The 16,822-nt window shown below is 33.8% G+C and overlaps 2 protein-coding genes and 1 pseudogene across 2 annotated transcripts; all 3 read right to left on the bottom strand.

Moving 5' to 3' along the window:
• Positions 1 to 1,159: 1,159 nt before the first annotated feature.
• LOC106319125 lies at positions 1,160 to 1,985 on the bottom strand. The gene is made up of 2 exons (XM_013757365.1): positions 1,851 to 1,985; positions 1,160 to 1,701 (listed from the first exon to the last, which is right to left on the bottom strand). Exons 1-2 carry the CDS (start codon positions 1,860 to 1,862, stop codon positions 1,294 to 1,296), a joined length of 420 nt encoding a protein of 139 aa, XP_013612819.1. The 5' UTR covers positions 1,863 to 1,985; the 3' UTR covers positions 1,160 to 1,293.
• Positions 1,986 to 7,433: 5,448 nt separating this feature from the next.
• LOC106314862 lies at positions 7,434 to 8,360 on the bottom strand (annotated as a pseudogene).
• Positions 8,361 to 9,208: 848 nt separating this feature from the next.
• On the bottom strand, positions 9,209 to 12,175 carry LOC106314861. The gene is made up of 5 exons (XM_013752673.1): positions 11,867 to 12,175; positions 11,113 to 11,748; positions 10,535 to 11,000; positions 9,993 to 10,457; positions 9,209 to 9,924 (listed from the first exon to the last, which is right to left on the bottom strand). The coding sequence occupies exons 1-5, from the start codon at positions 12,173 to 12,175 to the stop codon at positions 9,209 to 9,211; spliced, it is 2,592 nt and encodes an 863-aa protein (XP_013608127.1).
• Between the last annotated feature and the right edge of the window lie 4,647 nt (positions 12,176 to 16,822).

Raw genomic sequence — 16,822 nt, 5'->3', positions numbered from 1 at the left:
ATTTATACACGTCCAAGGCTTTAGAAGAAAGGAAAGATCAAATTTAGGCAACAGACAAGACTTTACTAAAACAAACCGGTTCAGAAGAAAACTAAGTGGTGTAGGAGGGAGGGGGTGGGAATCGAGATAGTTGTATTAGATAATGACATTCTACCCCCATGAGTACTCTATGAAATATTCACATCACAAAGAATCACATCGTGTACGCCGGTGTGGGTGAGTTTCATATATCAATTTACATCACATAGAGAAGAAAAGTTCAACCCATAATGTACTTTTCGTTGTTTTTTTGTTGTCTTAACCCTCAAGCTCCAGTTTAGCGTTGTAATATATTCTGGTGCAGTAATTCACAAGACCTTGCTGTGGGATTTTGAAAAATGTCCCAAATTGGGAAGAGCAAAGAGTTTGCAACGCTAATGTCTCTACAGTCTGGCCAATAACATTTGCTTAAAAGTGTAAAACGAATCTTTGCCTCAATGAGTTTCTTTCTATAGTTATTTTCTTCTAGTTTTTTTTTGTCGAAGTTTCATTCATATAATGATGCAAGTCAAATGATTTGGGAGGTAACCAACATGAAAAACAGAGTAAACAAAGTATCATGAAGACAGGTCTGGCCCAGACCAATTATGGGGTCGAAGAAAAAGAAGAAAATAATTGAGCTTATTACAGCCTTGTTCGTTTCTCTATTAAGACGCTGCATCTGGATATTAGCATTGTTGTCCATTTAGACACTATGTCACTATAATGCAGAATTCAAATGTAGCATATATAATATCTTGCACAGGTTTTAGAGCTTCATTGACTTTGATCGGCGACCATCACAAACCCGCTTTGGTAAAGTATCGAGCTTCATTGAAAGTTGAGGATGCAGCGGTGATGAGGACATGGAGTTTTGGGTCTCCCAACCCAATTAACCAGACAAGCCAGCGACGCGGATGTCGGCTCCGGGATTATGACTAGAGACTCGTCCGTGTATCTTTCTCCTGTGTTGAGTCCGGAGAGGCGAAGTAACCCGTATGTGTATCATTTGAAAATGTAGTAGAGTAGTTTTAGTCGTATGGATTTTATTCAATTCATCGTTGGTAGTCTAAAGTTTTTTTTTTTGTAAATTTTTTTTTTTAAGTTAACATAGTGTTAAAGCTCCACTTTATCACACATATAAATGATTTGTTTCCCTTGAATGAGCTCACGCGAGTAATGTACATTACAAAATACCACAAAAAAAAAAAACACTCCCATCAAACCTAAGTATTACACAACTAACATTACTTAAAATAATTCTAGCTAGTTAAATCACATAAGCACACAAGTATTTGGTTCTTCCACCACAACTCTAGAATTCCCGTATGGCTGATAGTGCGAATTCGCATAGGACGAATAATATTGGTACGGGTAGTTCATATCCGTAACTGGAAAAGCAACAATTTCAGCTGGTTTAGCCGTATCAGGTTTAGCTGGAGCCGGTTTCGCTGGTTCAGGCTTTTTCTCAGGTGGTTTAACAACTTCAACCGAAACGATTTCTGCATTACACAGTTTCCTTAGCTTCATCACGAGAACCGGTGTATCAACTTCTCCAACTACTGTCATTTTCCCTGTTTTGTCTTCCATTGTTATCGAAGTAACCCCTTGAGATCGAGAGACGGTCACAAACGCTTTCTTTCTGATTCTCTCATCGTGGACACTCAATTGCAACACAGCTTTCTGTAATTTCAAACTTGAGATCAGTATGGCTATAATTATATATCTATGAAATAAGTTTGACTAAATGGTTTATATATATAAAGGTTTATCAAAGATCACTAAGTTAAATATAACTAATTTCAGATAGAAAATATGAAAGAAAGGGATACCTTAGCGGCCATGGCTGTAGAAAACTATAGAAAAGCTTTAGAAATTTCCGATATATATTTATTAAAGAAAGAATGAGATGAGGTATGGTTTGAGATGTTGAACCTTCTTGATGACAATTGCAAGTAATAAGATATCTATTATATAGAAATTGCATAGGAAACTACTAGGAATCTAGTATTATGACCCACATATTTTTTCTATTTTTAAATAGAAAAAAGAATTGCGACGACCATTGAAAGAGTAACGGGGTCAATCTTTATCTAACTTATAGCTAGTAATGCTTTGGCATGTGGTTGAAAGTAAAATAAATGCAACGACGCAACGACGAAAGCAACGGGGGAAGAAGTGTTGACTGCTCATTTGGTCGCTTATACGACCTGGCCTACGTTGATTTGTGACCTTGTTGACCTATTTGGTCACGTAAGAACTTGTCAAGCAAGTTCTCTAGATTTTGTTCTAGAGATATGTTTTATAACATCCAGACGAAGACTGGATACTGGAATCAAACTGAGACTGAAGTCACAAAGATTTTTCAACAAAAAAATTATTTATCTTGGATTTTATTTGCGTTTGGTTACTTAGATATTTTGCTTATTCATCACGAGAAAACATAAATCTAGGATATACCTATATATTTGCTTTTCAAAAAAAAAAAAAAAAGAATAAGATTGTTGGTTATTTATCTTTACTTTGATAAAAAGTTATAATAAACTGTTACATACATGATTTATTTTTTAAAAACAAAATCAGCATATATGAAAATAATCTTACACGTGGTATATAATGAAAGTGCCAATAATTTATGACCAGAGTTTCATCAATGGTAGTTTGGTCATTACTTACAGATTACATCATTTTTAATACAATGCACCAATTCACACTAGATTATTCAACCATTTGATATATTTTATTTCTATATATTTCTATTGCACAATAAGAAAATCTTAGATTATTTTTAAAACAACTAACTATATTCATAATTTTTATTAAAGTATTATTATTAAATATTGATTCAGTTTTATTTTTAGAAAAGAAAATATTTTTTTATAATGTTTAAATTATATAATAGTAAAAAGAATATTTTCAATAATCATTTTAGTAAATTTTAACAAGTAAGTATTATAATAACTGAGAATACTGTATTTTAAAAAAATCCAACAACTTTCGTTTTAACAAAGATGAACGCTTCTATCAAAAAAAAATCAAACTGACATACACATAAACAAAAATTAAAATATATATTTTTATTTTTATTAAATTAAAGTTAGTAGGAAATAGTTATGTGATTTAAAAGTGCTTGTATAAAAAAATCCAGTCATAATTCAACGAAAACTATGCGGTTATCCGCGATTTCGCGGGTATAAACATTCTATGAAAATTATATATTATGTTTATAATTTTTTAATTTTGTTATATAATTTTGAGTACTTTACATATATCCTCTTTTGTTTCCTATTCTTCACTCATGCTTTATTATTATTCACTCATGTTTATTTTTCACCTATGTTTTATTTATGTATCCTCTTTTGTTTCCTATTACAAAAATAAGAATGTCAATTTTATTATAATCAAAACTATATCAGTAGTTTTAATACTAGTCTCGTATTAATATTTTGTTTCCACTTTCAATTTATATTATAAGAAACTTTTTCATTGATTAATATTATTTTAAGCGATTTACCATATAATTTTATTATAATCAAATTTATAAGAATTATATTAATATAGTATATTAACTCTAGTCTCATATCAATATAATGTTCCATTTTTTTAATTTTATATTATAATAAATATTTTCATTTATTAATATTATTTTTAAATACTTACCATATAGTTTCTATTTTTAAATATAAAAATACTTTAATCTTTTTTTAAAGTGATAATTCAACTATACTATCAACATTTGTCACTGAAAAATGACTGAATATTTTTAAAATTGTATATTTTACTATTTTGCAATCATTGGACACATTTTTAGAAAACAAATATACATATTGTGAGTATAAAAATATCATTAGGTTTAGGTTACTTAGTTTTCTGTAATCTATGATTTATTGTATTATTAATATAAATATGTTTAAAACCGTTTATATAATTATTTATATCATATCATATGTATTTATATGTATTTTCAAAAAATTTATAATGTAATCTATGATATTTAATTTTTTCTATAAACAAATTATTTTAATTCTTCTATCTTTAAAATGTTTAATTGTGTGTATGGTAATATAGATTAGATTAGGTAGTTCTACGATTATTTTGATTTTTAAAATTTTAATTAAATAAATAAAAATTCAAATACCAACAACCAATCAAATTAAGAGAATTAATTCTAAACTTCAGATATGAATGACACCTAAGTAAAAATCACTTAAGTGATTTCTCCGTACAGGATTCAGCTATATGGGTGCTATTGGACCCTGCAGATCATCCTTAATATGATTTAAAGTTCATTCGAGTAAAACAGTGTTACAAGAATACATCCCCTAGATATTATTTGTGAAATGATTTCACAAATGTCATCTCTACAATCATTTTCACCAAAAAAATATGACATGACATATTAAAATTGATGATATGGTTTATGGTTAAAAGTGACATGGACAACTACATTTAATGTTAAATTCAATTTTCGGTAACTTTTGATAATATGGTAATAACTCATAAATCATTATTAAAATAAATCTATTCAAATATATCATTAAATAATACGATAACAAAAATATAAAATATTTTTTAAATTTCGAAATATTATTTAAATATATTTTTATAATCATAATTTTTTTATTATTAAACAATATTTTCAAAATTTTATACAATCTTTTTTTAAAAAATTTAAAATTTTAATTGTAGTATCATTTGTTTATTTTTGATATCTACAAATTTTAGAAATTCATTTTAGTTTTATATTTTGGTAATTATAAAATTTTTTTTATCAATTTTACATTACACAAGTTAATTTAATATATCTTTAACCAAAATAAATAAATGAAAATCTATCTAAATTATAATTTTAAATATAACTTAAATATAATTTTAAATAAATCAAATTATTTGATGACAAAAAAAAACAAATTATTTATTTTATCTTAATTCTATGTTTAATTAAATTAGTATTTAGTATTTATATTAAAATATTGGTTCTAAAATATTAAAAAAAAATTATTTTTAAATACAATTTAAATTTAAAATTTTATGGCTGCACTAGTGCAGGAAAACAGCTAGTGTCAAGTATAGTCATAAACCTCAATCAAATAAAAATCGACTTATATAGCTCGTCTCGTATGTATCTCGGTTTAACCTCAAACTCGACGAATGAAAAGATAACAAATCGTCATGGGAAAAGGTCCTCCTCACCTTGGTTTGAGAGACGAATTGTAAGATGCGGAATTGATATTAATATGGAGAAGACGAGGTAATGGAACGGTGGTTCAGGATGGGAGTGAAGCAATGATTTCAGGATTGAGTAACTTGACACGCAAACGGCGGCCCAAGGCTTGATTCACTTCCTTGTAGCTCGTCCATGGCAAGGATCTCGGCTTACCGCGGAAACCGAGGTGAAGTCCAATGGCCTAACGAGTAGGGCTGTAGGGGTTTCGATGACGGCCCATCGTTTATTGACTTGCGGTGCAAGACTGATCAATTTTTTGGTTTTTAACCAAACTCCTTGAGGCGAGTTAGCAGCCGATTTTGGCTCTGGTGAGCAGGAGGAAGCCTGCTATGATGCCTGGAGATGCCCCGTGGCAGAGGGAAGCAGCTCTCGTGGTTTGAGATTAAAGCCTCCTGGCTTGCTCAGCTGAGGCGACGTGATGGATGGATGGACACGGCGGTTCAAGGAGGTGTCGGCAGCGATAAAGGTTTTTAGCTAGATCTAGTCTTATGTTTTGTCTCTTGGCTTTGAAGAAGTGATCATGTCTATTTATACACGTCTAAGGCTTCAGAAAAAGGGAAAAATAAAATTTAGGCAACAGATATTCTATGAAATATTCAACCGAATTTAGGCAACAAATTGTAACATCCCGAGTTATGATATATGAAAAAGCTTAAGATAATTGATTTGGCTATCTATATCACAAAAGTTGACTTACTTTTTCCGTCACACATCCGTTTAGAATTCCAGAGTTAAACGTGCTTGGACTGGAGTAGTGAAAAGATGGGTGACCGAAGTGATTCGCGATATCGTGTAAGTGAGGTCAAAGCACAAGGAAAAGGTCGGGTGGTGATTGCAGGGTCAATAAACAATGATTTCGAGCATTTGGAAAAAAATAACGAACCGACCGTTGGAACGAGATGGAGTCCACGGGCCGAGTGAGCAAGCATGGATGGCCTATTAACCGTAGGCAGTCGAGGCATTATAAATGGTATCAGAACTGGTTAGCCATCTCGGTTTTGACCTGAGAGGCGTCTTGAGACCTGTCGTGGGGCACAACGAGGACGTTGCGTTCTTTGAGAAATGGTGAATTGTAACATCCCCAGTTGTGAGATAAGGAAAGGCTTAAGAAGATTGATTTGGCTACCTATGTCACCAAAGTTGACTTACCTTTTCCGTCACACATCCCTTTAGAACTCGAGTTAAGCGTGTTTGGGCTGGAGTAGTGAAAGGATGGGTGATCTATCGGGAAGTGATTCGTGATACCGTGTGCGTGAGGCCAAAACACGGGAAAAGATCGGGTGGTGATTGCAGGGTCAGTAAACAATGATTTCGAGTTTTCGGAAAAAAATAACGGACCGACCGTTGGAACGGGATAGGCCCACAGGCCGAGAGCGGGCGTGGGTGGCCCATTAGACGTAGGCGGTCGGGGCGTTACAAGTCGTATCAAAGCTGGTTAGCTGTCTCGGTTCTAATCCAAGAGGCGTCTTGAGACCTGTCGTGGGGCATAACAAGTACGTTGCGAAAATGTCATGTGGTAATTGCAAGATCAGTAAACAATGATTTTGAGTCTTGGAAAATTAACAACCGTCCGTCAGATGGAATGGGGTCCATGGACCGAGAGAGCGGACATGGGTGACCCATTAGCCACAGACGATCGGGACATTACACATATATTCTATGAAACATTCAACTCATAATGTACTTTTCGTTGCTTTTAGAGAATGACATTCTACTCCCATGAGTACTCTATGAAATAATCAATATCACAAAGAATCACATCGTGTACGCCGGAGTGGGTGGGTTTCTTTTTATATTTATAGTATTTTCTTCTAATTTTTCTAATTTGGCAATAACATTTGCTTTTTAGGTATAAAACAAATATTTGCCTCGATGAGTTTCTTTCTATATTTATCTTATTTTCTTCTAATTTTTCTTTTGTCAAAATTTCATTCATATAATGATGCACAAGTCAAATGATTTGGGAGGGAACCAACATGAAAAAAGTAAACAAAGTATCGTGAAGCCCAGTCCCGAACAATTATGGGCTGGAAGTATGTTATGAACGAACGTAAATTTTTTTTTTTTTGGTCTAAATGTTAAGATTTATAACTATTTTCTGAGTTTTACATTGTTGTGAAAAACACAACTTATTACAAGAAAGGAAGCAAAAGAGAGGGAAAGAGAGAGATAACTAGAGAGGGTTGCATTAACTATAGGGTGAAACGAACCAAAAGTACAACTCAAGCAGGGAAGGGGAGACTGCAGTCAGCGACTGAAGTGATAACAACCGATCCCGCATACAGCGATCCACCACCTTGAAGAAAGCCTCTTGAGTCAGCGACACGCTTCTGAAGATGCGAGCATTCCTTTCACGCCAAAGGTTGTAGATAATGACTTGATTTAGAAGTTTCAACACTGCCACAACCCGAGGACCATGAGGGCCCTGAAGCTGGTGAGAAAGATCCACCACTGCTGCAACATAGGAAGGAGGAGACGCCAAGAACCTGCCACAATAACGATTCCAAACGACAGCAGCAAACGAACACTCAAAGAAAAGATGGGAATGAGATTCATCAGCATCAGAACATAGAACACAACCTGGAGGAAGAGTTAATCCCCATGATATCAATCTGTCTCGAGTAGGAAGTCGATTGAGGAAGACGGTCCAAGTAATAAAGGAGCAGCGCGGTATCTCCTCCTTAAACCAAACCACCGGTGCCAATGTACCCGAGGATTAGGATTTCTTAGCCTCTCCCAAGTGACACTCGAGGAGAAAGAGGCACCAAAACCACCAGAGTTGATTCTCCACAAGTAAACATCACTTCCATTTGCATCACAAGGTACACTCATTGTTGACAGAACAACTTGTAGCGTCTCTGCGTTCTCCGAGCGTGCGGCCGGTAACCTCCAGTGACCATCACAAACCGCTTCGGAGACATTAGCATTGAGAGGAATTCTGAGGGACGTAGGCCCCGAGTTTCCGAAGAGAGTATATAGAGGCCCCAAGTCTGTCCAGTAATCGTACCAAAACAGAGCCGTTCTCCCATCTCCAACATTGCAGCGGAGATAGAGCTGAAGCTGTTGTCTCAACTCAAGCATGCTTCTAACGGTTTTTGAGAATCTCGGAGAGTCATTTATTAGCCAAATACTCATGCCCCCAAATCTGTTGCTCGTTAGCCAACGTACCCATAGAGAACCCGACGCAGAGAAAAATAACCAGACCCGCTTCAATCTGAAAACCATTTCAAAGTCCTCAAGTTTTCTAATACCCAAGCCACCTTCAGTTTTTGGTTTACAAATGTCTGACCAGGAAACTCTAGCTCCAGAGGCTGAAGTAGTGTTGTTCTTCCATAGGAAACCAAGAATAGAGAGAATCCAATTTGGCATAAAACCATTTTGGCAGCACAAACACCGAGCTCCAGAAATTCACCATGCCATAAATAACCGAAGTGATCATCTGAACCTTGCCAGCAAACGATAGAACCTTGACAGTCCAGGAATGAAGTTTTGCAGTTATATGATCCACAAACGGTTGCAAGGTGGCCGCTGATATCCTTTTTGGGCTTAAGGGCAATCCTAGGTATCTTGTTGGAAATTCTCCACGCTTAAAACCCGAGAGATCACTCAGAACAGATGCTTGAATATCTGTGTATCCACCATAGAAAATCTCAGATTTCGATTCATTTGTGTCTAAACCTGACCAGTCTTTGAAATTGCGCATTACCCTCTTTATACCCGCCGTTGAGGAAAAACCAGGAGATCATCCGCAAACAATAGATGGGTGAGTTTGGGTGAGGTGCATAGCGGATGTAATCTAAAAGCACCTTCAGCCTAAGCCTTGTTCAACAAAATAGATAGTACTTCCATCAGCATAATGAACAAGTAGGGAGAGATCGAGTCACCTTGCCGCAGACCTTTTTTACCCTCAAAAAATCTTGCTAGCTCACCATTAATAGCAACCGAGAATCTAGGTGAATAGATTCATTCGGTAATCCAAGTGATGAACATAGCCGGAAATTGCTGCGCTTCTAAGACCTTAATAACAAAGTCCCAACAGGCGGTGTCGAAAGCTTTACGAAGGTCTATTTTAAGCATAGCACTCTTGTGGCAGGTAGACTTGTTGTAATCCTTTATCTGCTCGGTTGCTAGTATAACATTCTCCCCTAGACTGCGACCCTTCAAGAACGCCGCTTGGTTTGGGCTCACACATTTGGACAGGATAGGCTTGAGTCGGTTCGCAACGATCTTGGAGATAAGCTTATAAACAATGTTGCAGCAGCTGATGGGTCTGTAGTCACCTAAAGAGCAAGCTTGAGGCTTCTTCGGAATTAACGCTATAGCTGTTGTGTTCATATCCTTTAAGAGACGACCATTCCTGAAAAATTCACTCACAGCATTGATTATATCCTCACCCACAGTATCCCAAGAAGCCCGAATAAACTCAACAGAGTAACCATCAGGACCCGGGCTCTTATTCAGCGGCATAGTGAACAAGGTTACTTTTATCTCTGCTGCGGTAACTGGACGTTTCAGATAGTCCTGTTGCAGGTCCGAACATCGAAATGGAAGCAGGTTTCTTAGCTCCTCAGTCATGGCCGAAGAGACGGGAAGATCATTGGATCCAAGGATCCCTTGGAAGTAATCTGCCGCATGAGCTTTAATATCGTCCACTGCATACAGCAAGTTGCATTGCCATCCTGAAGAAAATGAATGTGATTTTTTGAGGCGTGGTGAGAAACCATTCGATGATAAAACGGTGTGTTACGATCTCCAACCTCAGCCCATCTGACTCTTGACCTCTGTTTGTAGTACTTCTCCTCTGCCTTGAGTAAAGTGTTTAATTTATCATGCTCTAAATGCTCTTCACGTGCAGTAGAAGTATCAGGAGATGTAAGTAGGCGCCTCTGTAGTTCATCCACTCGATCCCTCTGAGCCTTAACTCTTTGAGTGATGCCACTAAAATGTCGTTTATTAAGTCTACGTAGAGGCCTCTTTAACAGCTTAAGCGATCGAACGAGCTTGAACAGATCAGTACCCGTAATCTGCCCACAGTTCCAAGCTTCACGAACTGTCTCAGCATACTCCGGATGGTCTATTACATGGTGGAAGAATTTAAATTGTTTAATGACCTGCCGTCTGATAGCTGGCATCCGAAAGAGGCACGGAGTATGATCTGACTGTGAAGGATCCAGATAATCCGCAAAAGAATCAGGGAAAAAGAAGACCAAGCCTGGTTGATGAAGGCGTGATCAATCTTAGTGGATATAGGATTAACATCCTGACAATTTCTCCAAGTAAAAGGCAAACCCTTCGCTTGAGCTTCAAATAACTGAGCATCTTGCATTCCAAGATTTGCTTCATCCATCGCAGAATCATCAATGACCGAGGAGAGATGATTTGAGTGATGAGAAGACCGCAGCATCTGATTAAAATCTCCAAGGACGCACCAGGGATGATTTGAAACCGGTGTTGAATCGTGGAGGTCAGCAAGATTAGTCCAGATACTCCTCTGATCCTCAACCAAATTAAACCCATACACAAAAGTGACCGCAAGGGTAATGTTCTGAGACAGGATAGTGATCCCACATGTGACTGATTGAGCTGTTGCATTGTATATAAGCAGTGTAACCGTCGGGTCCCAGACTACTACAATACGGCCAGAGTCATTTGCTTCAAAATTACTAAAATAATTCCAACCCCTAGGAATAGCTCCCAAAACTCTCTCTTTATTACTCTCCAAAATGTGAGTCTCCAAAAAGCTCCAAAAACTGGCCTATGGATATTAATCCAATCTTTGGTCATAGTGTGGCGTCTATCACTATTCAGTCCGCGAACATTCCACGCAAAAAAACTCGTATCTGCTGATTTTAGAAGTGTTTGGTGACCTTGCGGCCACACTTCCTGTTGTTAACCAGGAGGAAGGGGTTGTCTCTATCCTCCGCTGGATAGTCGTTATGTTCTTGCTTTATACCCGGATCAGCAGGCAATCTCTGATTAGTATCCTCAACAGATGTTCCTGTATCAGGTACACTATCATATACTTTTGAGACATTCGTAGGGTCTGGAGATATGAGACTTTCATACACGACACCAGGGAGAGCAGTGTTGAAGCCATCATCAGGTGATTGAGGGACCTTAGCGCCATTAACTGTAACTGCAGTATCAGAAGATAGTGAAAGCATCTCATCGGAGATAATTGCATTACTAGTAGGATGATCCTGCTGGACAGCCTCTGGATTCTGATCTGGAACATCAACTCTTGTAGCAGCCTGACAAGATCCTTCCTCACAAATTTCACCCTCTTCCAAACCCACTTCAGCGCTGACCTGCAGAGACTCTGTGGTACTGACTACTTCCACGTCAGGAACTGACTTCGTGGCTGCCGTTTCACCCTCTTCCAGAACTGCTACTTCACCGTCCTGCAAAGGCTCTGTGGTAGTAGTTTCTTCCATCTCTGTTACTGGTTCGCTGGCGGGTGCTACCGCAGCAGCGCCATTAATATCACTGTTGTTGTTTTTGACCTGAACCACAGGAACATAACGAGACTCAAGCTTTTTTACCCAATTTATCTCTGGAGCGGCCTGGTCTTGATTTTGATCTCCTTCTAGCTGATTCAGCAACGAACTTTCTAGTCTTCACTTGACCGAACGAACCTTCAAAAACCCCAGCCGGGCACCTATCAGTCTTGTGACCAAATCTCATGCAGGTATCACATTTAACAGGTAACCACGGGTACGAGACTTCAATCTGAACCTCCCTACCGTTAGAGAAGCCAGAGATGATTTTGTGAGGTTGCGGAGCAGTAAGATCAACCCTGACATACAATTTTGCAACCTCAAAGTTTTCCTTACGCTCAGTTTCCGGAGCAAGAGAATCAGGTTTCCCAACAGCCGTAGTGATACGACTCAGACTTTCATTGTTGAACAACAAATACGGAACATTGCGCATCTCGACTGGAACGATTGCACTCGTAAGTGGTGATTCGTCTGGAGAATAATCAGGGGACCATGGTGCCAAAAAGCAAAGAACTTAAGAATAAAAATGTACTGTGACAATCAGGGGACCATGGTGCCACAAAGCAAAGAACTTAAGAACGAACGTAAATTAACTCGAAGAAAGCAAAAAACTTAAAAATAAAAATGTACTGTGATAAATATCTGTATTACATATCAACGTAAAAAATAAATTTATGGATTAAGTGTTTGTTGACAAATAAAATGTGAACATATATGTTGTGAATAAAGAAAAAATGTGAACTCATGAATTGTGAACACATAAATTATAAATGAGATGTAGAGAAAAGTGTGATTGTTTCCAAAAGACTTGTAGACAAAGGATATGTGGATGGTTGTTTTTTTTTTTTTTTTGAAAATTGGCTTATGTGTGGATGGTTGTTTGCAGATCATAAGTGTGTCAATGACATTATGGACCATAGACACAGAGCCGTGCGGGCACTAATAGATGCCCAAAGCGATAGAGAAATATTATTTTTATGAATCTACAATTATAAAAGCTACTGTAGTTTAGTTTAGCAGAACCATAGAACACACATCTTTTTAATCTAAAATGTAAGAAAACTATAGAACAAATCATTTACGCGGATTTTTGGGAAAACAATTGTTTCCATATTTTGTTTGGTTTCTTAAAAACCCATGCATGTTTTCATTCTAATATATGTTTTGGCTTTTTGCTTACCCATTAAACTATTAATGAGGCTATGTTAAATAGTTTTTTTTATATAATATCTAACTAGGATAAGACATGCGCCTTGCGTAGTGTGAATTTATATAAAAATTATTTAAGAAATATCGTATGGAAAAATAAAATTTATATTCTTGATCGAATTAATATTTTTGGCCCTTAAACAATTTTTTAAAAACTTTTTTGTTAATTACATAATTTGTTTAGTGATGAGCTGATCTCATTTTTAAAAACATTTTAGGTCAAAAAATTACTTATCGCATAAGAACCTAACGTTTAGGCCGAAGAATCTGAGGCCTACTATTTGGTTATAATGAAACTATGACAGCTCGGTTTTATATCATGATTTAGCAATTTAAAAGCTAATTATGGTTATGAAAAGTTTACGTTCACGTGCCAATCCTATCTATTTTTAATATTTTTTTCATTTTTGTGTTGCTTTTTTCATTTTGGTTATTGCTCGATATAAATATTGATTTTTTAGTTTATTCTCATTTGTTTTTTTTGTTTTGGTCTGAGATTTAGAAAATGTTTAAAATTTAAAATTATTAAAGAGACACATACTTAGGTTAAGATCTGCGCCTTGTACAGAATAAATATTTTATATTTATTACTTATTTTATGTTTTTCTGTGTATTATGAAATAATAAAATAATAATTATATATTAAATAACTAAGAAATAAGTTACTATTATGTAATAAATTGGTGTGCGCAAATCAAACGACCGCTCTAGTTTACTCGCAATCATTTTAGGATAAATAAATCAAAACAATCAATCTTATCTATCGTATATGATATATAATTAAATTTAAATGATATTAACATAGATATATAGTATACTTTTAATATGAATATTTATTAAATGAGGTTATTTTATGATTATTTGCATATTTGTGTAACAAAATTTTACACCAATGATTTTTTTTTTAATGTGGAATGTTTAGTGGTTTCAATAATTTATAATCATTTTAAAAAAACAATGTAGATTTCAAAATTAAAATATTAACTTTTCAATATATGTTCAATGCAGATATCAAAATATAAATATGTATTTTTATATGATGTAGAGTTTAATTTAAACGATATGAAATATATATAAACATAAACACCTATTAAAATAAAATTATTTATTTATATGCTGTTAAATGTTTTTGTATCTTATTATAGAAAAAAAATTTAAACATTGATCACAAAAGTATATGTGAGAGTTTTAACAGTTTTAGTAATTTATACTCGTTTAAAAAAAATTCAAAATACAACATATACAAAAAAAAATCTAAAACTTTATTATATGATTAATGTAATTATGTAATTTATTTTAATAATATATAATTAAACAAAAACGATAGAAAGTATAGAGATTGTTAGCAATTATTTATTATATAAAATCATTAATTGTCATATATATCTTAATCACATTAGGTAATTCCGTAGGTTTTATTTAAGGAAAGAATATATAATAATTTCAATTTGATAAATGAATGGTCTATAATGGACATACTACATAATATAACATTCCCTGACAATTTAATTTCGGACTAACAAAATTATCAATTAATTCTCAAGCTGCCACGTAAACAAAATTAGCATTCTAATTACGTGACAACTCAGTATGCTATTTTTTTAGTTAGTACAAACTACATGTTATAATTTTTTAAATGTTTCTCTATTAATATATATAGAGGATTAAGTGAAATAAACATAAGAAATGCTTTTAAACTTTTTATATATGCATGCCCTTAAGCTACGTTACAAAAAAAATTGATGTCCTAGGCCAATGTTTATTTTTTCCTCATGTGAGCACAGCTCAGCATAGACATATGGATGTGGTTATTGATGTATCTACCTTGTTAAAATATAAATACTTTAAGCTTTTTTTTGGCAACATAGATAACAGTTAAAAAAAAAATAGTGCTGTTCGGAAACATGGATAGCAGTAAGTTAGGAAAAAAAAATAATGGGCTTATGCTATTAAAAAAATTGGAAGTCCATTACATTATATTAAAAAGTAATGGATTTATGTTACTTGATATACATATTCAAATCAAAATAATAATTTAAAATTGATTTATATCAAAAATTCATTCAAAAATATACATATATTAAAATTTTGATTTTTACAAACATATTTTCCAATAACCATTATAAAAAAGTTTTCAATATATATAAGTAAAATACAATACAAAACTCAATTTCAAGCACCAACTTAAATTATAGTTTTTATATTTTACATTGAAATTTTAAAATATAATATATGTGATTATTTATATGATTGTACGTATAAAATATTATTAATTATAAAAAAAAACCTATTTGATGGTAAGTATAAAATACGATTAATTATATGATAACACATATTTTTGTAACCTATGATGACACATATAAGATATATAATAGTGATTAGGGGTGGGAGTTCGAGTCATTTCGGGTCTATTTGGGAGTTCGTGTTCGGTTCAGATCTTTGAGGATTCGGTTAGGATTTGGATAACCAATTTAAATTGATTTGGTTTAAATATTTGGATAGAGAATTAATAATTATTTAAGTATTTTTGGAGTTTTGAGTACATTTTAACTATTTTAGATATTTAAGTTTGATTATTTTTATATATTTTCAAGTATTTAAACGAACTTAAAAGTATCATATATATTTTGGATGTTTTTATATATATTAAATCTAAAAATAATTAATATATATATAAATCTATTTTAGATATCCAAAATACTTCGGTTCAGATCGTATTAAGTTTGAGTTCTTCAAATACCAAAATTCTGAATAATTCAGATATTTAATCAATTTCGGTTCGTATTTGGTACTACTTATTCGGATTGGGATTGATTCAGTTCTTCGAATTCGAGTTTTTTGCCCAACCCTAAATAGTGACATAAAAAACAAATAGCATCATGTTATTTTAAAAAATACATCCGCGCGGGCGCGGGGGTCAATATCTAGTTATAACCTTAAAATATTTTACCCTCTTATTTTAGTTTATTTAGATCAGGTGTGATTGTGGACTAAAAAAATATGGATAAGAAAGCATAGATCATGTGAATAATTGTCTATAAATTATAAATGTGAATAAAATATTGTGGAACAAAGAGAAGTGATGCATATGGTTGCAATAAAAGAAAAATAAACATGTTGTGATGGATTCTAAGACTAAAATTAATTGTAACAAATTTGTGACATATCAGAGACAAATGTGTAATTTTAATCACAAATTTGTAGATAGTTCCTCACAATATTGTAACTGGTTCAGTTCAAAAAAAAATAAATATATATTGTAACTGGTTATGTCGTAATTAATTTTGGTTGCGACTAGTGACATAAATGTGATAAAAATAAGATGACGTAATAGCCGTGACATAATTGTGAAACAGTTTGACGTTGAAATTCTAACGAATTTATGACTGAATATTAAGTCTCAGTTTATGACATAGAAAGACTATATTTTAGTGACTAACTAGTACAAACCGATGAGAAAAAAAATTGTTACTAGATGTGAGTTTAAAATGTAGCAAATATTTCTAATTGTATTTAAAACTGTAAACTAATTCAGTTATTATAAAACTGTAAACTGTAAACTAATTGCATTTTAATCTTTTTTTTTTGTCTCTTGCTTACTAATCTAGCATTCAGTTTTTCAATGCATTTTATCTTCATCATCTCCTCTTGTCTTGTTTACATTTGTTTTCACGTTCTGTCGTTTGATTTGTCTTAGTTTTGGCTTGTGTAATAACTTAACCCTGCTCATTCTTCTTTCATTCTTTATTGATTGATATTTTTATCTCGCTTAGCTCTGTGTTGCCACTAATTTGCTCGAATCATTTTTCATCATCTGCTTCGTATTCTTTTCATATTCATTAACTATTGTCTCCAATCTCTTTAAATCCTA

This window comes from Brassica oleracea, chromosome C9 (genome assembly GCF_000695525.1).
Source record: "Brassica oleracea var. oleracea cultivar TO1000 chromosome C9, BOL, whole genome shotgun sequence".
NCBI lineage: Eukaryota > Viridiplantae > Streptophyta > Magnoliopsida > Brassicales > Brassicaceae > Brassica > Brassica oleracea.
The sequence above is the reverse complement of the archived record's forward strand: the minus strand, read 5'-3'. Positions and strand labels throughout refer to the sequence as shown.